At 32.1% G+C, this 26,119-nt stretch overlaps 1 protein-coding gene across 1 annotated transcript; it reads right to left on the bottom strand.

Moving 5' to 3' along the window:
* Nucleotides 1-401: 401 nt before the first annotated feature.
* LOC132753361 (LON peptidase N-terminal domain and RING finger protein 1-like) lies at nt 402-25,491 on the bottom strand. Its single transcript, XM_060743820.1, has 11 exons — nt 24,853-25,491; nt 7,921-8,039; nt 7,166-7,288; nt 5,290-5,526; nt 4,595-4,655; nt 3,282-3,446; nt 2,808-3,004; nt 2,403-2,524; nt 1,985-2,155; nt 1,539-1,723; nt 402-1,273 (listed from the first exon to the last, which is right to left on the bottom strand). Exons 1-11 carry the CDS (start codon nt 25,433-25,435, stop codon nt 984-986), a joined length of 2,253 nt encoding a protein of 750 aa, XP_060599803.1. The 5' UTR covers nt 25,436-25,491; the 3' UTR covers nt 402-983.
* Between the last annotated feature and the right edge of the window lie 628 nt (nt 25,492-26,119).

The following is a 26,119-nucleotide window of genomic DNA, read 5'->3' as shown; positions in this document are numbered from 1 at the left end:
GCCATAATTAGGTCAAATATTATCCAATCGCAAAACCCCGATAATATGTGCCAGGGCACTTGATGACAAAGCTTCTGTAAAAGTTTGGTCAAAATCTGTTGATAAATGTAGGAGGAGTTGCGCACAGAAGAAATTGTTCACTATATATTCTATATAAGAAAAAACAACAAAGGGCCGTAATTAGGTCAAATATTATCCAATGGCAAAACCCCGACGATATGCGCCAGGGCACTTGATGACAAAGCTTCTGTGAAAGTTTGGTCAAAATCCGTTGAGAAATGTAGGAGGAGTTGCGCACAGAAGAAATTGTTTACGCCCGCCCGCCTGCCCGTCCGCCCATCCGCCCGCCGACATACCTCAATCTAATAACCAGTTTTTTCCTTCGGAAAACCTGGTTAACTATTCATTCTTTTAACTTCCAACAAATGAGCCAATTTCATATAATTGAACTAGTGCTTTTTTCTTTATTCAACTTGACAAATTAATTATTCTTTACAATCAGAAGCACTGATATAATGTATGTTAACAAAAGTCTTCCATTTTACAGTACAGAATATTACTAAGACAGTACTAGAGCATCAAGCATTAATCAATTGTTATATTGTGTTATCTCCAGATGTATTTTAAAACAATAAGCTTATTTTACATGTCCTACAATCTAAGCTGACAATATCAAAAGGTAAAATAAAATCAGACCATCTGATGGTAGCATGATCACTAACAAACTGAAATACACTTTATTATCTGCTATTTTTGCATATATCAATGTTTGTATATAATCATGATGATGAGTTGCCTCCCCTAGTGAACTGTCTAATGTATATGTTGTCTTACTGTTGTTCACAGATACTCGTATTTTCACACATCAGTTAATCATTTTATGATTTGCTGGATTAGTGAATGTAAAGTATGATGATAGTTTAACTGATGTATCTGAATAAAATATTGATAACAAGAATCATAACTGACACTACTATAACTAGTCACCTACTATCACGTTTATTTTTCAAGAATCCTAACACTTTCTTCAACCCCAGTAGACGTTCTTTGTATGATTGCATAGCTAACATAGCAACCTGAATTCTAGGATCAAGTGGAAGAACTGCGATCATCCACCAGTGCCAGGCCGTGCCATTCGGACCAATATTATTATCATTATCTACTGTAGGAAACTCTCCAAGATGTTGACGTATCTGATCTTTCTGTGACTGTGGTACACCCTGATACCAGCTATAACATATACCATATAACTTGTCTGACAATGCCTTTAATTCTGTAACAGGAAGGGAGATAATTATAGAAACATTGTTTCAAACAATATACAGACATAGTGGAATACAATACTATTTTGTATTACATCACCAACACAAGTAATCATTTCTATTTTGACATTTAAATATTTTTGGTTAAAAAAGAACTCAGATAAGACTATCTTTTACAACAATATACCTTAATTTCTAGCATTATCTTAACTTTAAAGGCAAGGACGTGCTATGTTTTTCTCTACATAAGAAGTAATGTAAATGTGTGTCACTGACCTTCAGGGTTTTCTGGTTCAGTGTCCTGTAAAAATTCCACCTTTGCTGTACTGTATCCTTCCCTTTGACCTCTACTTAATACCTTAAACCTCTTCCCGCCTACTGTATCTACCAGAGATCTGCCGTCCGGGAAAAACTGAACATCTCGAATCTCTAGCATACACCCATACTCGGAGAAATCCTCTCTAAAAACAATAGATCATCATCATTGTGACTGTTTATACATACAAATGTCATCTTCATAAAATAACATGTTTATAAATCCCTCAAAAATCGGCAGTCAATTACACCATTCCTGTATCTGAACAAACAATATGGTTTAAAGGCCATACAGAAATTAACAAAATAAAGCCAAACTATAACAATGTAATTCATACATATTTCAAGATAATTTCTGAGCATATACATTATTTTATTTGCAAACAAACAAATCATGAATCACTTACTCTCCGTCCCCTGTTGCTGTACACATTCCAAATTGACGACTACCTGACTCCATACACTGTCGTACCATCAACCTGTAACGTGGCTCAAATATATGTAGAGGACATGGAACATACGGGAATCCAAGGGTACATACAAATACAGGTATTTCCAACTGATTAGCCAATCCTAGCCTGAAATATATAACAGAACAATTCATGTTATGTAAACAAGCGAATATATCATACAAAAATCTGCATGCAATGTAACCATATTAAATTGAAGTAAAATATTGGACATCAAGTATGTCTTATAAATCTTATCATTTTTTCTGCTGGAAATTTCGAACACATTCACACAAACAGTAAGAATTTGGAAATTAAACAATAAATATTACAAATATCTGTATATGGTATTAGAAGAAGCTGAAGAAATATTTACCCTGATATTTCATTAAGTTCCTCTTCATGTTGTTGTTTTCTCAGCCTTGTCTCCTCAAAGAAGTATGCCTCTAACAAATTCTCTACAGCAGATGTCACAGCTTGCCTCCTCTCAGCCAAATACTACAACAACAACAACACATTGTTACTTTAGTACTCAAATACTTCAACAAGAAAACATTGATACTTTAGTACAGTACTATATAAATTTTTACTGCATAAAACCTGATCTAAATCTCACCCAAAATTTACATTATCTCCTAATTCATGATAAAACATGTTGTATAAAAGCTTAAAATAGTCAAATCAATGAAAACTTTTATATCATCATTTCATTAATAACAAAGATATGACAGCTGGACAGTGTGACAGTAAGTACAACATGATCAAATATTTTAGTAATTACCTCAGCCAAGCAGCTCTTACAAAGAGGACACTCAGTTTTATGATCTAACACCTTATCAAGACATGGACGGCAGAAAACATGACCACATGGTGTTGTTACAGGTAGATGCAATAGACGGTAACATAGACTACATTCAAAATCTTCTTTCTTTAATAAACTTGCATCTACGTCTGGCTTGTTGAAATTTCTCGGACAATCTGAAAAATTAACCAAGTAATAAAGCATTCTTGACTTATTGAGCAGTCTTAACAAAAAAACATGTCTATTTATAACTTTTTATTCAAGTATTAGAAATCCCTAACACATTACTGTTCAAGTTTTTAAGAAAATTCCGCTCAAAGTATTTTCTTCAAGTCTTCACATCTTGTCATTTGAATGAAAAAATTCTGTTTATGTATACATAAAGTTTTAATGATAATATAACATAATTAAAACTGTATCTGTGTCATTTAATTAACATTGTTAAGAGTTTACCTTTATTATCATTATCAGTTTGATCAGAACTTGTTGACATAGCAACCTCCTCACTGCTGCTTTCATCACATGTCTGGTTGAGGTAATACATGTTGGAAGCCAGGGAATTTGTTCTCTTTGGTATCTGTACTGGCGTGCTGGCACGTGATCCTGGTGCTGATATGCCTACAATATCAAACATGTTACCATGACTATACTGTTTTATCATTGTAAATTCATCTACAACTTCAAGCCTCCAAGATATGTTGATATGTTAAGTACAGTAAGGTAAATGAAAATATATTTGCAAATTACACTACAAATTTTGTTTTGTTTAAAATATATGTTATATACAAAATTTGTTTAAAAAAAAGTTCATCAGCAAAGATTGTGTGCAGGTGTGATTTCTGTTCCGTAAATATATAACAAGATGATTTTGACAATATCATTATAAATTTAAGCTTTCTATACATAACAATAAAACCATTTTATAAGAGCATAATTATACAGTGACAGAATTAGAAAATTCTGATAATACTTAAACAGATTCAGTCTTGAAACATCTGTTTTTGTTAAAGTATCAAAACAAATTCTTTTGAAATAAAGCATCTTGATATTTAAACAATTTGACTATGGACTATTCTGACCTGTACAATAAAATAATGCTATTATTATCAGGTTTGCCAAAAACGTGGATCAGAATAGTGACCTTGAACTTCAGTTGTATAACTGACCTTGGCTTGTATAATATACCATGTTTAAGTCAAGATTAAAGGTTTACAAGTTATTATGTGAGATTATGCTGATCATTCTTACACAACAAATATTATCTTATGACCATCCATATTATATGATAATATATGCAATTTACTTACTACATTATAACATCATGAAAACAGTACACAAATATTATTATGTACTAGATAAAGATTTGAAAAGAAGTTTGTTTTTTCTGAATAGGTTAGAGTTTATTAGTAAGTATTTACAAAATCAAATTGGTCAGGCCCAGCACAGCCGCAAGACCAATTTAATTCTTATAAATGTTAACTGACTAAGTGTTTTAAATCATTTTTTTAAAAGTCGATTTACTAGACTGATATACAGTTTGCCGATTTAACAAACTAAATATGTTACTATTCATTTGAAATACTGCAATCCTTATGGATAAAAAAGATTTTCTAACACTTTTCAAACACTAATACCTTTTCAAACCCAATTACATGTACAATAATTATAATATTCTGTTTAACAAAAAATGTTTAATAAAAGTTCTCTTATTATTTTGTCTTTAATTTAATTTAATAAAATAAAATACATCATGTGAGGGTCATTACATTTTGATGTAGATTCCTGAGAAGAACTTCCCCCATCTCTAGTGTATATCACCCCACAATTCTGGAAAATAAAAATATTGTTATTATATAACACTGCGTTTTTATATAACACTGACTAATAAACCAATTAAGTTATGCAAACAATTTCAGTTTTTATATTAAAATATGAGACACAAAACATTCAGCTTAATGGAGATTAAACCATCACATGTTTATATAACAACATTCGGGAAGTTATATAACTGTCACGTTATAAAACATGTAACATAATACTGCACTATCTAATATCATCATATTACTTTATGCAGGCAGGTGACAGAGAAATGCTCTACTTTAATCCTCTATTTTCCTAATTATATAAATTCCTTGCTACTTTGTTAATAGAATATAAAAACGGTGAGATTGCATAATAATTTTTTTATGTGTTTCATAACTAATTTTTTGCTCATGTCCCTATTGGTGATTTATGTATTAGAGATAAATGCTATCCATATCATTGAACATCGCTAGAGTAAGACCTAACATTTATTACTATATAAATCATTTATTATCTATTTGTCACAGTCATGAGATGTATGAAATTACATTTTAAACGGGTGACTAGTTAACTGATATATTAACATATATTATCTGATATAAACATGGTTAAACTTTTCAATGTACAGAAACATTTTAAAACTAATAAAGACAGATACCTGATCATCAGTGCTTGCTCTAGCCCTGCCTTCCAGAAAATTGGTTGCCGTGGCAACAGTATCTGTAATAATCTCCTTCAATTGTCTCACAGTATCAACAGTTACACTGGGAAGAAGTAATGATGTGTCAAAGTTAGAGCGAATTAAACGATCAAGTAATGATGGATTTAGTTCCCGTTGTAGTACGGCTGTTTTTGGATCATCTGGAGACAATGGTACTATGATGTTATGAAGTGCCTACAATAAAATAATTATCAGCTATAATCTTGTATTACATATACATATATATATCTGGGGACAATGGTACTATGATGTTATGAAGTGCCTACAATAAAATAATTATCAGCTATAATCTTGTATTACATATACATATATATATCTGGGGACAATGGTACTATGATGTTATGAAGTGCCTACAATAAAATAATTATCAGCTATAATCTTGTATTACATATACATATATATATCTGGGGACAATGGTACTATGATGTTATGAAGTGCCTACAATAAAATAATTATCAGCTATAATCTTGTATTACATATATTCAATTTCATTATATATAAAATATATCTAACTTTTCTCTATGAAGATATACTTGGTGACATTGAAAATGTAGTTTATTACAGAAATTATCAAACATCACAGATGATTTACATCTCGTGATAAAATAAGCTAATAAATGCTTGTATCTTATTCAAGCATGTTCTAAATTTTAAACTCACTCTTACATAACAAAAAAAATGTCGCATATTAAACGCTTTCATTTTATTTACACATTTCTGTAATATCATTATGTAACACAATTTTATTTTAGTTATATCAAATCAGAGAGACTATAAGTCTATGGAATACTTTTAAACTGATGGGTAATTGATAAAAAAAATCTTTTTTAAAGTACATATAACTTTAAAATATATGCACACTAAATATAAATAATATAAATTAATTTTTTTTTTATTTGCATTTAAGTAAAACATACTGCCTTTGAGGACAACATACCAAACATTTATATAATATCTAAACTACAGGGTTATTCTGTTTATTATTGGGATATTTGTATATATATATCCTACATTAGACACACCTACTAGTATATCAAACACATTTCGATTGCATATATATTTAACAGACTGATTTTATATTTAACATACTGATTACATTTAAAGACACACTGATTTTATAAAACTTACATTTAAAGACACACTGATTTTATATAACCTTAATAAAATTTTAAGTTACATTTTATATTACATACATTTAAAGACACAATGTTTTAATATAACTTATTCATATTGATACATACTCTGATTTAATATAACCTACATTTAATGACACATTGATTTTATATTACATACATTTAAAGACACAATGTTTTAATATAACTTACATTTAAAGACACACTGATTTTATATAACCTACATTTAAAGGCACACTGATTTTATATAACCTACATTTAAAGACACACTGATTTTATATAACCTACATTTAAAGACACAATGATTTTATATAACCTTAATAAAATTTAAAGTTACATTGACAAATTTTTGTCATATATAATATACAATAATATACAGTACACACAATCTTTCAAACAAGTATTTATAACAGGTGCAATGTTACAAACTTGTGTTGAATAAGAGACCTACAGCTTTATGGACTTTTGCTGTCATAACAGGTATCAAATGCTATGCAAATATCAAAGGCTACATAGCTGCTTTACATACTTTTTTAACTTCCTTTCTTGCTGGTGCTTATATACCCTGGTCCCACCCACTTTAAAAAATAACAATAAACTTAGCATCTTTTAAACATAATGAAACCGCAGCTCCATGTCACAGTCAGTGTTTAAAAAAATTAGTAAAATAATAATCCTACCTTTGAGAGATAATCTTTGGCAGTATCTATAGTAGAATCTAAGGCAAGACACTGTAATAGTGCAACAACCGACTCTTCATAGCGTTCTAAACCATATAATGCACAACCCCGTCTAAAATAACCCTGAAATACAAACACAATGTTACACCTTGGTCTTACACTAGTATACTAATTGCACTAATTGCCCTGCACAGGTCATCAAAAAATGATGACAGAGAATGATTAAAGTTTGTTTCAAAATTTACTTCAATTAGATATAAGGATTCTTAGCCAAATGAATGTCAGGACTTATTCATTTAAAACATTTTAGCATGGTCATTTCAGAGATTTACAGTTTCAAGTTTTGAGTATAGCAGATAATCAATACAAATTGAAAGATATATCAAATTTTTTATTTCAGTTATAGTTGTCCAAATTTATTCAATAAAAATTTATCAAGAGCCTGATAAAGTGATAATGATGCTACATGGAGATGATCCAGTTATTGCCATGGATTTTGTGAAAATTTTACTATGTTTAGGTCCAACTAAACTGACAATTTAAATCAAAATCAAAGTTAACTTAAGTAACATTAAAATTTCAAACATTAAGATTTCAAATAACATTTATAGAAGAGGCCAATGACCTCTGAATAAAACTTCAAAGTTTACTGCAACATAGGTCAATCACCTAAAATCTTTAGGTAAAGTTCTGATTTTGACAGTGAAATATCTTTATATATTTTAATTCACACTACATGACTATAGAAAATTTACCTTTGGCCAGTCTGGTCTCAGTTGTAAAACATGTTCAGCATCATCAAGAGCTTCCTTAAAGCGGTCCAGTCTACAGAAAGCATGGGAACGGTTACTCCATAATATATGATCTGTTGGTGCTAAAAAGCAACAAAACAAGAACTGTAACACTGACAGCATGCTGGAATGTTTTCAATAATTTGAGATATAAGAGAAGTGCATTAACCAAGAGGAATAATTCAACGAAACTCCATGCTAGAGTTATGCCCTTTCATCACTTGAGACCTACAAACATGACAATACCTGTAGGATACCTGTAGGATGATTCTGGGCTCTGATGGAAGGGCCAAGACCTTTTTAAGCCCCTCCTCTTTTGACAATCTTTCACTACTTCTTCTTATTGCTCTCACCACTTTTTATGTTTAATTATATATACTTATATCTATTTCTGTTCACTCTGCTGTATAATTTTTAACAGCATAATTTTTCAACAAACATTTTAAACTTCTAATATATTGAGTGTCTCCGGTCCAGTGTTGGTCTAGTTTTATTTTCAATTCATGAACACTTTTTTGAGTCTACTACATTTTTTGGCAAATTATTCCATGTTTTAATTACACGTCTTGAGAACTGATGTAGGCAATGAGTTGTTCTACTACGATGCATTTCTAGTTTTAAATTATGTCCCCTTGTTGATGCCGAATGACTAAAAAAATTTCAAAAACACAGTCATCTAAGCCTTTTACTATTTTGAAAGTCTGAATCATGTCCCCTCTTAATCTGCGATGTATAAGACTTGGCAGTTTAAGCTTTTTAAAACGGTCAATATATGTCAGATCTTTTAATGATGAAACTAGTTTTGTTGCTCTTAGTTGAAGTTTTTCTAGACTTGATATATCTTTTATTAAATATGGATTCCACACAACATTTGCAAATTCAACATGAGGGCAAATCAAAGCTGTATTATATTATACAATTTCACAAAGGTGTATTCATTTAAAAATTCTAAAGACCGGTTAATAAGGCCTAAAATACTATTTGCCTTATTAATTTTAATAGAAATATGTTTGCTAAATTTAAGATCTTTTTCAAAAATAACTCCTAGATCACATTCTTCTTGAGTATCCGATAAAGTCTTGTTATTCATAACATACTGTTTTTGAGGATTTGCATGACCATAATGCATCACCTTACATTTATCAACATTAAAGTGACATTATGCTCATATTTTCCTATTCAAGTAGAGCTGAATTGACTTTATATTTCAAAAGATTGACTGTCAAAATGGTGTTCAACCAAAAGTTGATATTGGAAAATGTTCAGGATAAAATTATATATCTGCCTAAAATATAAAAAGACTGTCCCACTCTTTTATAAATTATGCGTTATAAGTAAATTCTAATGCATATTTACAGAAATTTCATTTGGTTATGTGAGTTATTTATTGTTAATGTGAACTTAATTATAAAATTAAAGGGAATAATGACAAAATGAAAACTTATTTTGATCTTCACCCGTTCACTGTTCATTTCCCATTTTACTGCCCAGTTCATAATTGAGTCAATATCATTTTGGAGGACATCCGAATTGCTAGTTGGTGTATACAATGAACATTATTGAAAATTTAAATAAAAACCTTAAATAATATTAATAAAAAGAAAATAGATACCTACTGTAGATTGAACTGGGTCCTACTAAACACTGCTAAGGACTGCTAAGGACCGCTAAGGACTGCTAAGGACTGCTAAGGAGCCACAAAGGACTACTAAAGAGGCACAAAGGACCTTAAAATACCTCCTAGGCCATTCTTATATTACCTGGTATTATTTTTAGTGAAAAAAAAATTCTAATTTTAAGAAAAAATATGATTTTGGTGAAAATTTTATGAGTTGTCGGACCGCTAAGGACTGCTCTAAGATACACAAAAGACTGCTATGGAGGCACAAAGGACCTTAAAATACCTCCTAGGGCATTCTTATAATACAAGGTAGTATGTTTAATGACAAAAATGTATTATTTTAAGAAAAAATATCATTTTAGTGATAAAATTTATGTTTTCTAAGAGTTGTCGGACCGCTAAGGCCTGCTCAGGTGCACTAACAACTGCTAGGGAGGCACAAAGGACCTTCAAATCCCTCCTAGAACATTCTTATAATATATTGTAGAAAGTTAATAGACAAAAATGTATTATTGTAAGAAAAAAATATAATTTTGGTGATAGAATTTATGCTTTCTATAAGTTGTCTGACCGCTAAGGACTGCTCAGGTGCGAAAAGGACTGCTAGGGACCTTAAAATATTTCCTAAGGAGGCATAAAGGACCTTAAAATAACTGTAAGGGCATTCTTATAATACATGGTAGTATGTTTAGTGATAAAAAATGTATAATTTTAAGAAAAAATATCATTTTAGTGATAAAATTCATGTTTTTGAAGAGTTGTCGGGCCGCTAAGGACTGCTCAGGTGCACTTACAACTGCTAGGGAGGCACAAAGGACCTTCAAATCCCTCCTAGAACATTCTTATAATATATGGTAGTAAGTTAATAGACAAAAATGTATTATTGTAAGAGAAAAATATAATTTTGGTGATAGAATTTATGCTTTAGATGAGATGCAGGACCGCTAAGGACTGCTCAGGTGCGAAAAGGACTGCTAAGGACCTTAAAATATTTCCTAAGGAGGCACAAAGGATCTTAAAATACCTGTAAGGGCATTCTTATAATACATGGTAGTATGTTTAGTGATAAAAAATGTATAATTTTAAGGAAAAATATCATGATAGTGATAAAATTCATGTTTTTGAAGAGTTGTCAGACCGCTAAGGACTGCTCAGGTGGACTAACAACTGCTAGGGAGGCACAAAGGACCTTCAAATCCCTCCTAGAACATTCTTATAAATTATGGTAGTAAGTTAATAGACAAAATTGTATTATTGTAAGAAAAAAATATAATTTTGGTGATAGAATTTATGCTTTCGATGAGTTGCAGGACCGCTAAGGACTGCTCAGGTGCGAAAAGGACTGCTAGGCAGGCAGAAAGACCTATAAATATATCCTAGGGAGGCACAAAGGACCTTAAAATACCTGTAAGGGCATTCTTATAATACATGATAGTATGTTTAGTGATAAAATGTATAATTTTAAGGAAAAATATCATTATAGTGATAAAATTCATGTTTTTGAAGAGTTGTTGGACCGCTAAGGACTGCTCAGGTGCACTTACAACTGCTAGGGAGGCACAAAGGACCTTCAAATCTCTCCTAGAACATTCTTATAATATATGGTAGTAAGTTAATAGACAAAAATGTATTATTGTAAGAAAAAAATATAATTTTGGTGATAGAATTTATGTTTTTGATGAGTTGCAGGACCGCTTAGGACTGCTAGGGAAGTACAAAGAATCTTAAAATACCTCCTAGGGGCACAAAGGACTGCTAGGGAGGCACAAAGGACATTTAAATACCCTCTAGGGCATTCTTATAATATATGGTAGTATGTTTAGTGAGAAAAAATGTATAATTTAAAAAATAATATAATTTTGGTGATAGAATTTATGCTTTCAATGAGTTGCCGGACTGCTAAGGACTGCTCAGGTGCACTAACAACTGCTAGGGAGGCATAAAGGACCTTAAATTACTTCCTAGGGCATTTTTATATTATATTGTAGTAAGTTAATAGATAAAAAATGTATTATTTTAAGAAAAAATATAATTTTGGTGATTGAATTTATGTTTTCGATGAATTGGAGGACCGCTAAGGACTGCCAGGGAGGTACAAAGAATCTTAAAATACCTCCTAGGGGCACAAAGGACTGCTAGGGAGGCACAAAGGACATTTAAATATCTCCTAGGGCATTCTTATAATATATGGTAGTATATTTAGTGAGAAAAAATGTATAATTTTAAGAAAAAATATAATTTTGGTGATAGAATTTATGTTTTCGATGAGTTGCCAGACCGCTAAGGACTGCTCAGGTAAACAAAAGACTATAAGCAAGGCCCAAAGGACCTTAAAATCACTCCTAGAACATTCTTATAATATATGGTAGTATGCTTAGTGAGAAAAAATGTATTATTTTAAGAAAAAATATAATTTTTGTGATAGAATTAATGTTTTTGATGAGTTGCTGGACTGCTAGGGAGGCACAAAGAACCTTAACTTACTTCCTAGGGCACTTTTATATTATATTGTAGTAAGTTAATAGATAAAAAAATGTAATTTTTTAAGGAAAAATATAATTTTGGTGATAGAATTTATGTTTTCGATGAATTGCAGGACCACTAAGGACTGCTAGGGAGGTACAAAGAATCTTAAAATACCTCCTAGGGGCACAAAGGACTGCTGGGGAGGCACAAAGGACATTTAAATATCTCCTAGGGCATTCATATAATATATGGTAGTGTGTTTAGTGAGAAAAAATGTATAATGTTAAGAAAAAATATAATATTTGTGATAGAATTTATGTTTTTGATGAGTTGCCAGACCGCTAAGGACTGCTCAGGTACACAAAAGACTATAAGCAAGGCCCAAAGGACCTTAAAATCACTCCTAGAACATTCTTATAATGTATGGTAGTATGCTTAGTGAGAAAAAATGTATTGTTTTAAGAAAAAATATAATTTTCAGGATAGAATTTATGTTTTTGATGAGTTGCTGGACTGCTTAGGAGAGCTCAGGTGCGCAAAGAACTGCTAGGGAGGCACAAAGGACCTTAAATTACTATCTAGGGCATTCTTATAATATATGGTAGTATGTTTAGTGAGAAAAAATGTATAATTTTAAGAAAAATATAATTGTGGTGATAGATTTTATGTTTTCGATGAGTTGCTAGACAGCTAAGGACTGCTCATGTGCGCAAAGAACTGCTAGGGAGGCACAAAGGACCTTAAATTACTTCCTAGGGCATTCTTATAATATATGGTAGTATATTTAGTGAGAAAAAATGTATAATTGTAAGAAAAAATATAATTTTCGTGATAGAATTTATGTTTTCGATGAGTTGCTGGACCGCTAAGGAGAGCTCAGGTGCCCAAAGAACTGCTAGGGAGGCACAAAGGACCTTAAATTTCTTCCTAGGGCATTCTTATAATATATGGTAGTATATTTAGTGAGAAAAAATGTATAATTTTAAGAAAAAATATAATTTTCGTGATAGAATTCATGATTTCGATGAGTTGCCAGACCGCTAAGGACTGCTCATGTGTGCAAGGACTGCTAGGGAGGCACAAAGGACCTTAAGTTACTTCCTAGGTCATTATTATAATATATTGTAGTAGGTTTATAGATAAAAAATGTAATATTTTTAGAGAAAAAATAATTTTGGTGATAGAATTTATGTTTTCGATGAATTGGAGGACTGCTAAGGGGCACAAAGGACTGCTAGCAGTGTGGTGCTCAAAATCAGAAAAGCATAATTATCAATTTAAATTCCTAAACGCAACCAGTAAAGTTGAGGTACCAACCCATATTGTGTCGTCATGTGGTGAGTACACTATTGGACATAGACCAGCCATGGCAAAAAAAAACAGGCCAAAAGACCCGTCCAAAAGTAACAAGAACCTTCACACCAAGGAAGTGAACCTGTGTAATGATTCTGTAGGAAACAACAGACATCTTGTTCTGTCGAGCAGCACACTTTCACAACCTTTAACACATAGCTGTGGCAAAAAAACCAGGCCAAAAGACCCGTCCAAAAGTAACAAGAACTTTCACACCAAGGAAGTGAACGTGTGTAATGATTCTGTTGGAAACAACAGACACCTTGTTCTGTTGAGCAGCACACTTTCACAACCTTTAAAGGAAATAAAAACCAATATGACTTAGATCATTGAAATAGTACTTGTGAAATCTTATTTGCATATAACTTATTTATCTCTATATTTATGTATTTGTAAATAAGTAGACATAGAAACATTAGGTCCTGCTGAGAGTGCACATTGCCTGCAGCACAGTAAATGGGCAAATTATTTCGGAACAAACAACATATAATACAGGCTTTTTTTTTGTAAATATATTGCATTTGCAATTACTTTGTTAGGTTTTCCCAAATGCCAAACTTAATTAATACATTAAATGTGCCTTAAAGTTTTTTATAATAGCATGACTCAAAATATAGATACAGACATTGTTATACCCTAAAATTGCCCAATTTTATATGTAATGTAATACATAAGCATCTTTTTTGGATTTTTTGGGGGGGGTTTTTTGTTTTGTTTTTTTTGGTGATAATGGAGTAACCACCACTATTATCTGTTTCATTTTCTTACTTAATTATTTTTACATGCACATAGAAAATGTAATGACCTTTCCGATGATATATATCACTTGGTATAGGTAATCCTATATATAATACAAGAGCACCGCTAGGCGGAGCATTATATGCCCGAAAGTACTCTTTCTTTTAGTGAGGAAGACATGGGAATTAAATACAGTATTACCTCCTTCAAAAACCAATCCTCCTTTATAGCTGAAGAACATTCATGTATATATACAGTTGCTGTTTTCAAAGCACCACAATCAAGTTGTTATCTTGTAAGTAAAAATGCTATAACGGATGGACACCAAGACGTCAGGGGTATAAAGCTGTTAATCCTATAAAATTTTACAGCTGTAGTTCGATTAATACTTGAGTTATTGAGCGAAAACTGTTTCCAGTTTAAAGGTGATAGTAATCTCTTGATCTTTGACCTTGTGACCTCAAAATCAATAGGGGTCTTCTACCCAATATGGACAATCATCCTATGAAGTTTGAATACTGTGGGTCAAATGGAACTTAAGTTATGCTTCGGAAACCATTTTACGTATTAAGCTAATAGTGACCTTGACCTTTAACCTTGTGACCCTAAAATCAATAGGGGTTTTTTACCCAATATGGACAATCATCCTATGAAGTTTGAATACTGTAGGCCAAATGGAACTTAAGTTATGCTCCGGAAACCATTTTCAGTATTTCGCTAATAGTGACCTTGACCTTTGACCTTGTGACCCCAAAATCAATAGGGGTCTTCTACCCAATATGGGCAATCACCCTATGAAGTTTGAATACTGTGGGCCAAATTGAACTTAAGTTATGGTCCAGAAACCATTTTCAGTATTAAGCTTCTAGTGACCTTGACCTTTGACCTTGTGACCCCAAAATCAATAGGGGTCTTCTACTTAATATAAGCAATCATCCTATGAAGTTTGAATACTGTGGGTCAAATGGAACTTAAGTTATGCTCCGGAAACCATTTTCAGTATTTAGCTAATAGTGACCTTGACCTTTGACCTTGTGACCCCAAAATCAATAGGGGTCTTCTACCCAATATGAGCAATCATCCTATGAAGTTTGAATACTGTGGGCCAAATGGAATTTAAGTTATGCTCCGGAAACCAAATTGCTAACAGACGGACGGACGGACGTACGGACGGACGGACGTACGGACGGACGGACGGACAGACGGACGCCAGGGGGTATAACATAATATGCCCGAAATTCTTTCGGGCATATAATAATTAAAACATTTTTAAAACATTTTTACCATAACACTCATTAAGAAAAATAAAATGTGATGAAAAAAACTAAAACACCCCCTCACCCATCATAAAGTATCCAATTGTGAAACAAATGTGCATTACGCATGACAAAACCATGTTACTGGTGCTTATTGATAGTCTAACAATGAAAATGTTACAAAAATTGCCATTTTCTCTGGCAATTATGTAACAGTTGTCTGTAACATCCGTCCCTATCATCAGTATTAAATATATATTATGAGCTGCGTCACGACAAAATCAACATAGTGCGTTTGTGACCAGCATGGATCCAGACCAGCCTGCGGATCCGCGCAGTCTGATCAGGATCCATGCTGTTCGCTATCAATTTCTCTACTTGTAATAGGGTTTGTAAGCGAACAGCATGGATCCTGATCAGACTGTGCGGTCGCAAAGCCATTATGTTGGTTTTGTCATGACGCGGCTTATATGGTGCTTACTTAATATCACAAAGGGAGTTTTACCCTAAATCTCCAAAGCAACCGATATTATTTTTTTCTACGAAAATTATTTACATAAAATAGATTATATGTTACTCTAACCTTAAGTGGACCAACAATTTATCAACATAATATTAAAGCTTAAATGAATTTCGGACACATATATAGAGGATATTGAATGAGTGTAGTTTAATACTAAATTTATTGAAAGAGTTGAATAAAATCATATTATGCGAGCCTCTGGCGAGCATAATACTGTTTTATTCAACGAGTTCAATAAATTTAGAATTGAATCTACACAAATATAATAAGAACAGTGAACTGTTAAAATGAGTAATTCTACAATGACGTGCCCATAGAGTAACGCTATGTTTATATATAGCGCAAATGACGTCACGTCAAAGTGTTATTACACTAGTGTAATATCGTTTTTATTAAATGGCTTTATAACACTCCCGCGCCAGGGTTTATGTGATAAAAATATATATATATAAATATTTTTTTTTAAGGAACTGAAGTGGACAGATGTAACAGAAATGAGCAAATGATTCTTTTTACACTAAACTTATCTTGTTCTCATGTTGTATGATATGGAAGTAGTTAGCTTTGTAACTGTACATAGAAATATTTCACACTAAAATTAAATAGAATAATCATAACAGAATAATCTTATCAGGCTATATATTCACAGAAAACTATTAAAATAGGATATATAGAATGTTGAAGTGACATTGTGGTTAAAATTAATCAATGTTTAAAACATAGATTCTTTAAGATCATTCTTCAATAAAAAACAAATCATCTATCCCAGCCCCTCATAAAACAGTGGGATATGGATCCTAACTATATATTGATACAGATGGGGCTGGCACATTATTGGAAGTTAACAAGCTGTATATTGGGAGCTGTGTATTGTATATTGGGATGTGTGATATATTACAAACCAGTGGGGGGGTGCCAATATAGGGTGATATACTTCAAAACAGTGGGAGAGACTTTCTGTTAGAGAATGCCTATTAAGTAGGCTGTAGATCAATTAAGTCTAAGGATCTATTGAACATCATTTTTTTATTGGCCAAATATATAGTCAATATAAAAAACAACCCAAAAAACAAATATATTTCACCACCCTGAATAAAGTATTTGTCTCCATATTCCAGCACATTGTCATATCACTTGACCAATATAATTATTATAAGAAATGGAAGAAGATCATAAGAAAAAGGATTTTAATATATGGTTATGACCCCAGTAATTGAAAAGTGATAATAATTAAAATTTGTTTGTAAACAAAGTCCTAAACAAATATTTTGACTCTATAAATTTTAATGAATGATCAGCTGTCCATTTATACTGAAACATTAACATAGAGAACTATCAATACTGGGAAATAATGAACTTATAACACTGAATCATAATAACATCTTCATATAATAATGTTACTGACATTTCACATAAATAAAAATAAAATTTCATCAATTGGTAGTAATAAATTAAAAACAATTTAAAAGCAGATCTGTAAATTTTTTAATGAAAATTTTTATTTGTTGGTATTTACTATTTTAGTAAACAGAAATTCAAGCTTATGACAACTTATAATTTACTTCAGCCTGTATAATATCTATTAAAAACATAAATCTGATTATATCACTATATATTGTTTTGTAAATATATATAGAAAGTTTCTGTCTGTATGACAATTTTCTTTAACACAATGGTAATACATTATCTGGAAATAAAGAATATTCCTTTCATTATCAATGTTCTTATTTAATTCAGAACAGTTCATTCAATTGTCTATGCAGCTTTTCATTTTATTTATGTTAGTCAGGTCTGACAGTTTCAATTTCAAATTTCATTTAAATATTCAACAGTTTGGTATCATTCACATGCATTTTTAACCATCCATTATTGGCCAGTATTTTTTTTTAATTTACAGTTGGAGTCATTTTCTGTTTTGTTTCTCTTAAACTATACAAAATTCAACAGGCTTCATTTAAATTGACTCTCCTAATAATTTACCTTCACTTTGAAGGGTATTCAAATAGGCTTAAGAACTACTGGCAACTGCATTAATTGAATCTTAAGCCCCAGAAAGGTCAACTTTTTTTTTCTTTTATTTCTTTTAGCATTATATAATTAAGAAATAATACATCCCAAATAGTGATTTTATCGCTCAATAACATCACTGTTTGGAGTTCAGATGCAAGTTATATCACGAGGTATTATAAAACCACCGATTTGGACAAATATTATTTTGATTCTAACACGACATCAACAAAAATATGCTGCCATACCTGATATTTTAGCTAAATTGCACCTGATTTGTTTCTGTACTTATTTTCAGCGCATCACATTTTTAATGGTTACGTCACATGTATAATGATTACGTCATATGTCTAAATATAGAATGTCACTAGTGATTTTATTGCATAATAACACACGTTCGGTTCTTCTTTGTTCAATAGGGAAAAATACTGGTCGTGTTAGAATATATAATAACACATAATTTGTGTTTCTCATCTCCTTTTTGGGAACAAGTGTTTATTTTGATTATTTAATTAATATAGGACTATTCATTGCCTAAATAATACTGAATCATATATATAGTACATGATATTTCCAAAGTTTTAAAAAGTAAAATATTTTATATTTTACAAGATTAAGAATTATTTAGGGACAAATTTAGAGTCTCATTTGGTAGTTTTTAGAGATTTTCTTTTTAATGAGGCTTTTTTCAGTAGTAAAAAGGTCAAACATGTTACATGTAACGGAAAGTGGGATACAGTAATTTTTTTATACATATCTAAAAAAATTCAGAAAAACACTAGTTTTGCTTAGGTGAAATGTTAGCGGAATGGTCCCATTTGTTTCTTACCAACAATAAATGGAAAACCATGTTTCATAATATAAAGATAAACAAGCAAATTCGTTGAATTTATATCCCCCGCCGAGTACTGGTTATTATTAACACAACAACTGAAGACATAAGGCTTTATTTATATATTAGTCATGGCATAAACTGTAAAATTCTTTGAACTTGAAGCCTTGTACCTTCAAACAAGAAGAGTTTTTAAGTTTTCACTATATACATATAAGGAAAATCTATGACCCCCTGGAGTGGGGCCAATTTTGACCCCAGGGCTAAAATTTGAACAATTTTGGCAGAGGACCTAAATGTTATATCATATATCAAATATCAAAGCTCTAGGCCTTGTACTGTCAGACAAGATTTTTTAATTTTGCATTTTTGAAACTCCTTTTCTGGCCCCGTGTGACTGATGATTGTGATTGAAAATTACAACATTTTACTAAGTCAAGGGCAATAACTCTAAAAATACTAAAAATATCCAGACGAAAATACCCAGGTGCACAACTGCACATGCTGATCAACATTCCCATAAAGTTTCGTTGAATTCTAGCCATTAGTTGCAGAGAACTACTCCGGAAACGAAATTCGGACAAAATTTTACTGAGTCAAGGGCAATAACTCTAAAAATACTAAAAATATCCTGACGAAAATACCCAGGTGCACAACAACACATACTGATCAACAATCCTGTAAAGTTTCATGACGCTAGGTCAAATACTTTTTGAGTTACATGCGACACAAGTTGAAAATTACAAAATTTTACTAAGTCCAGGGCAATAACTCAAAATACTAAAAATATCCAGACAAAAATACCCAGGTGCACAACTACACATACTGATCAACATTCCTGTAAAGTTTCATGACTCTAGGTCAAATACTTTTTGAGTTACATGCGACACAAGTTGAAAATTACAAAATTTTACTAAGTCAAGGGCAATAACTCTAAAAATACTAAAAATATCCAGACGAAAATACCCAGGTGCAAAACTTCACATGCTGATCAACATTCCCATAAAGTTTCGTTGAATTCCAGCCATTAGTTGCAGAGAACTACTCCGGAAACGAAATTCGGACAAAATTTTACTGAGTCAAGGGCAATAACTCTAAAAATACTAAAAATATCCAGACGAAAATACCCAGGTGCACAACTTCACATGCTGATCAACATTCCCATAAAGTTTCGTTGAATTCCAGCCATTAGTTGCAGAGAACTACTCCGGAAACGAAATTCGGACAAAATTTTACTGAGTCAAGGGCAATAACTCTAAAAATACTAAAAATATCCAGACGAAAATACCCAGGTGCACAACTTCACATGCTGATCAACATTCCCATAAAGTTTCGTTGAATTCCAGCCATTAGTTGCAGAGAACTACTCTGGAAACGAAATTCGGACGGACGGATGGACGGACGGACGGAAGGACGGAAGGACGGACGGACAACGCCAAAACTATATCCCCCTCCCGATTCCATCGGCGGGGGATAATAATTGTAGATTATTTCTGAAAAAGGGACATTCTATAATCTCACCTTCTACAGGTGTCTTTTAATGTATATATCAGACCTATGTTGTTAATTTTCCATTTTCTTATAGTCTATTAGGGTCATGTACCTTAAGTAGGTTTCGGATATCTTTATTTTTGAAATAAATATTGCATTTAAGTAAATAAAAATTAATTTGGGCCATGGGAAGAGTACCTCCTCGTGGTGTGGCCTGGATGCAGATCTATGGGTACATCTGTAACTAATCACTCTTCAAATACAGTATTTTTTATTTTGTATATATTATCAATTGATTGACTCTTATTAATTTGATAATTTATCATAATGTAAATTCTATCACCAAAATTATATTTTTTCTTACAATAATACATTTTTGTCTATTAACTTACTACCCATATATTATAAGAATGTTCTAGGAGGGATTTGAAGGGGTCCTTTGTGCCTCCCTAGCAGTTGTAAGTGCACCTGAGCAGTCCTTAGCGGTCTGACAACTCTTCAAAAAACATGAATTTATCACTAAAATGATATTTTTCCTTAAAATTATACATTTTTTATCACTAAACATACTACCATGTATTATAAGAATGCCCTTACAGTTATTTTAAGGTTCTTTGTGCCTCCTTAGGAAATATTTTAAGGTCCCTAGCAGTCCTTTTCGCACCTGAGCAGTCCTTAGCGGTCTGGCAACTCATCGAAAGCATATAGTCTATCACCAAAATTACATTTTTTTCTTACAAAAATACAATTTTGTCTATTAACTTACTACCATGTATTATAAGAATGTTCTAGGAGGGATTTGAAGGTCCTTTGTGCCTCCCTAGCAGTCCTTTTTGCAAGTGAACAGTCCTTAGCGGTCTGACAACTCTTCAAAAACATTTTTTATCACTAAAATGATATTTTTTCTTAAAATTATACATTTTTTGTCACTAAACATACTACCATGAATTATAAGAATGCCCCAACAGTTATTTAAAGGTCCTTTGTGCCTCCCTAGGAAATATTTATAGGTCTTTGTGCCTGCCTAGCAGTCCTTTTCGCACCTGAGCAGTCCTTAGCGGTCCGGCAACTCATCGAAAGCATATAGTCTATCACCAAAATTACATTTTTTTCTTACAAAAATACAATTTTGTCTATTAACTTACTACCATGTATTATAAGAATGTTCTAGGAGGGATTTGAAGGTCCTTTGTGCCTCCCTAGCAGTCCTTTTTGCACCTGAACAGTCCTTAGCGGTCCGACAACTCTTCAAAAACATGAATTTTATCACTAAAATGATATTTTTTCTTAAAATTATACATTTTTTGTCACTAAACATACAACCATGAATTATAAGAATGCCCCAACAGTTATTTAAAGGTCCTTTGTGCCTCCCTAGGAAATATTTATAGGTCTTTGTGCCTGCCTAGCAGTCCTTTTCGCACCTGAGCAGTCCTTAGAGGTCCTGCAACTCATCGAAAGCATAAATTCTATCACCAAAATTATATTTTTTTCTTACAATAATGCAATTTTGTCTATTAACTTACTACCATATATAATAAGAATGTTCTAGGAGGAATTTGAAGGTTCTTTGTGCCTCCTTAGGAAAAATTTTAAGGTCCCTAGCAGTCCTTTTCGCACCTGAGCAGTCCTTAGCGGTCCTGCAACTCATCGAAAGCATAAATTCTATCACCAAAATTATATTTTTTTCTTACAATAATACATTTTTGTCTATTAACTTATTACCATATATTATAAGAATGTTCTAGGAGGGATTTGAAGGTCCTTTATGCCTCCCTAGCAGTTGTTAGTGCACCTGAGCAGTCCTTAGCGGTCCGACAACTCTTCAAAAACATGAATTTTATCACTATCATAATATTTTTCCTTAAAATTATACATTTTTTATCACTAAACATACTACCATGTATTATAAGAATGCCCTTACAGGTATTTTAAGGTCCTTTGTGCCTCCTTAGGAATATTTAAGGTCCTAGCAGTCCTTTTCGCACCTGAGCAGTCCTAGCGTCCGGCAACTCATCGAAAGCATAAATTCTATCACCAAATCATATTTTTTTTCTTTACAATAATACATTTTTGTCTATTAACTTACTACCATATATTTTAAGAATGTTCTTGGAGGGATTTGAAGGTCCTTTGTGCCTCCCTAGCAGTTGTTAGTGCACCTGAGCAGTTCTTAGCGGTCCGACAACTCTTCAAAAGCATGAATTTTATCACTTAAATGATATTTTTTCTTAAATAATACATTTTTTGTCACTAAAACATACTACCTTGTATTATAAGAAATGCCCTAGGAGATATTTAAATGTCCTTTGTGCCCCCTAGCAGTCCTTTTGTGCCCCTAGGAGGTATTTTAGATTCTTTGTACCTCCCTAGCAGTCCTAGCGGTCCTCCAATTCATCGAAAACATAAATTCTATCACCAAAATTATATTTTTTCTTACAATAATACATTTTTTATCTATTAACTTACTACAATATAATATAAAAATGCCCTAGGAGTAATGTAAGATCCTTTTGTGCCTCCCTAGCAGTTGTTAGTGCACCTGAGCAGTCCTTAGCGGTCCTGCAACTCATTGAAAGCATAAATTCTATATCCAAAATTATATATTTTTTTAAATTAACTACATTTTTTCTCACTAAACATACTACCATATATTATAAAAGAATGCCCTAGAGGTATTTAAATGTCCTTTGTGCCTCCCTAGCAGTTTATTTGTGCCCGCTAGGAGGTATTTTAAGATTCTTTGTACCTCCCTAGCAGTCCTAGCGGTCCTCCAATCATCGAAAACATAAATTCTATCACAAAAATTATATTTTTTCTTAAAATAATACCTTTTTTTATCTATTAACTTACTACAATATAATATAAAATGCCCTAGGAAGTAATTTAAGATCCTTTGTGCTCCCTAGCAGTTGTTAGTGCACCTGAGCAGTCCTTAGCGGTCCTGCAACTGATTGAAAGCATAAATTCTATCACCAAAATTATATATTTTTTTTTAAATTATACATTTTTTCTCAAAAAACATACTACCATATCTATAAGAATGCCCTAGAGGTATTTAAATGTCCTTTGTGCCTCCCTAGCAGTCCTTTGTGCCCCTAGGAGGTATTTTAAGATTCTTTGTACTAAGTACTTCCCTAGCAGTCCTAAGCGGTCCTGCAACTCATCAAAAACATAAATTCTATCACCAAAATTATATTTTTTTCTTACAATAATACATTTTTGTCTATTATCTTACTACCATATATTATAAGAATGTTCTAGGATGGATTTGAAGGTCCTTTGTGCCTCCCTAGCAGTTGTAAGTGCACCTGAGCAGTCCTTAGCGGTCCAACAACTCTTCAAAAACATGAATTTTATCACTATAATGATATTTTTCCTTAAAATTATACATTTTATCACTAAACATACTACCATGTATTATAAGAATGCCCTTACAGGTATTTTAAGGTCCTTTGTGCCTCCTTAGGAAATATTTTAAAGTCTCTAGCAGCCCTTTTCGCACCTGTGCAGTCCTTAGCGGTCCTGCAACTCATCAAAAACATAAAATTCTATCACAAAATCATATTTTTTTCTTACAATAATACATTTTTGTCTATTTACTCAACTATATATTATAAGAATGTTCTAGAGGGATTTGAAGGTCCTTTGTGCCTCCCGTAGCAGTTGTTAGTGCACCTGAGCAGTTCTTAAGCGGTCTGACAACTCTTCAAAAACATGAATTTTATCACTAAAATGATATTTTTTTCTTAAAATAATACATTTTTTTGTTACTAAACATACTACCTTGTATTATAAGAATGCCTAGGAGGTATTTTAAGGTCCTTTGTGTTCCCCTAGCAGTCTTTTGTGTATCTGAGCAGTCCTTAGCGGGTCCGACAACTCATAAAATTTTCACCAAAAACATATTTTTTCTTAAAATTATAAAAAATTTTCACTAAAAACAACACCATGTAATATAAGAATGGCCTAGGAGGTATTTTAAGGTCCTTTGTGCCTCTTTAGTAGTCCTTTGTGGCTCCTTAGCAGTCCTTAGCAGTCCTTAGCGGTCCTTAGCAGTCCTTAGCAGTTTTTAGTAGGACCGGATTGAACTTGGACCAAAATCTCTAACTTTTATAATTTAACAAAGTGGTATTATTCTAGGTTTAAATAGTAGAGTAAAATTATCAATTTATCATTATATTTTAAATCTTTGAATAAACATGATGATATTTTAATCCCTTTCACACTGCCTTTGTTCTTACTCCACATCCCAAGTGTATGTGAAACTAAACTAAATTTTACAACCCTTGTCGAACAGAAAGTTCTTTAAATTTCTCGTCTTTCCACAAATTTACAGTGATATCCATACATTTAAAGACTTGAAGTTTCTATAAATAAATAAACATTAACAACATTTTCAATATACCCTGTAAAATGAAAGTAGACAATTATATGGAGTAGAAATCTACTTTAACACCGCTAAAGACTGAACGCTTATTCACCTGAATAATGAAAAGCGTCTAATGATATTGATGATTATGAAAGACTTTTTCGGTTACATAACCTAAACAATTTTAAATAAAAGATTGTACATTGTTCTTAATCAAAATATCGATGAAAAACTCACCCATTTCAATAGCATTAGTATATAGACTTATCGCATCCTTAAAGTTACACGACTGAAAAGCCCAGTTTGCGTCTTTTTTAATTTTGACCGCTTTACAATGATCCGGAAACCAATTTTCAACGACCTGACTTAATAAAATGTTCGATTTGATCCTTGAAACATTTAGATAATGGTTTACTGTCCCACAATTCTTGCACTGTTTGGATGTCTCTTTACTTAAACATGAACGACAAAATGTGTGTCCACATGGTATAGTCACAGGGTCGTTCAGCATATTTCGGCATATTAAGCAGTCGAACATTACCGTGCTGTTCATAACGGCGTCTACCTGTTTTTCTTGCTTAACGCAATTCACCAAAGATGAAACCAAATGTTTTAAATCCTTGTGAGAAACACATCCAACTCTACAGGCTTTCGAATATGCAGTAAATGCCTTCTCAAAGTGACCAGCCTTGGCAAAACAATCAGCTAATCCAAGAAGTAATTCGGGTTTTGGTCCATGTTCTGATATAGATCGTTCATAAATATCTGCAGCTAAATCATAATTTCTAGAACTAAACGCCTGCCTAGCTAGATCAACCATTTTTCCAACATTACACTTTCTTCTGGATCGGATTCAGTACTTACATAAACACAACAATACCATGTGACTAGCTTTCTTCGTTTTGATTGGCGTATCGAGGGGTTATGACCTCAACCGTTCTCAAATGTTATACAACGTGTTATATATATACATGAAACTGTCATTATATAATTAAATGGTTTAAAAAGAAGAATAAGTCATATGACAGAATCATCAACATGTAAGGTAAAGAAGACATATAGGTCTTGATACAAATTGTTTTATCTTTTTAAAATAGATTTTCCCGTATCGAAAGAGCTGAATTTGGTTTATAAAATAAATGTCGTTCATTTATATAAGTAAGTCAAGTTCAAGTTCACGTTCTACATGGCGTAGTATGTAGGGCAACGACTTTATGGACAACTATTGGCCATTGTGTGCATTTCATTGAAAAGACACAAAACTTATTTTCAGGATTGTTATTTAATTAAGACGTACAATGATCACAAAATTTGACAAAATAGATTCTTAACATTAAAAAAAAAATATATCTTATTTTTAGCACAGAAACGACATTTGACAATTGTAATACAGTAAAATCCTCAAATGTATATGGGTTATATATTTATATATTATTATATATATAGTTACCTATTTGATTGCCTTTTGCTGAATAATGAAAGGAACCTTACTATTACTACTTAA

This window comes from Ruditapes philippinarum, unplaced genomic scaffold (assembly GCF_026571515.1).
Source record: "Ruditapes philippinarum isolate M1 unplaced genomic scaffold, ASM2657151v2 ctg6405_1_1_1_1, whole genome shotgun sequence".
Classification (NCBI taxonomy): Eukaryota; Metazoa; Mollusca; class Bivalvia; order Venerida; family Veneridae; genus Ruditapes; species Ruditapes philippinarum.
The sequence above is the reverse complement of the archived record's forward strand: the minus strand, read 5'-3'. Positions and strand labels throughout refer to the sequence as shown.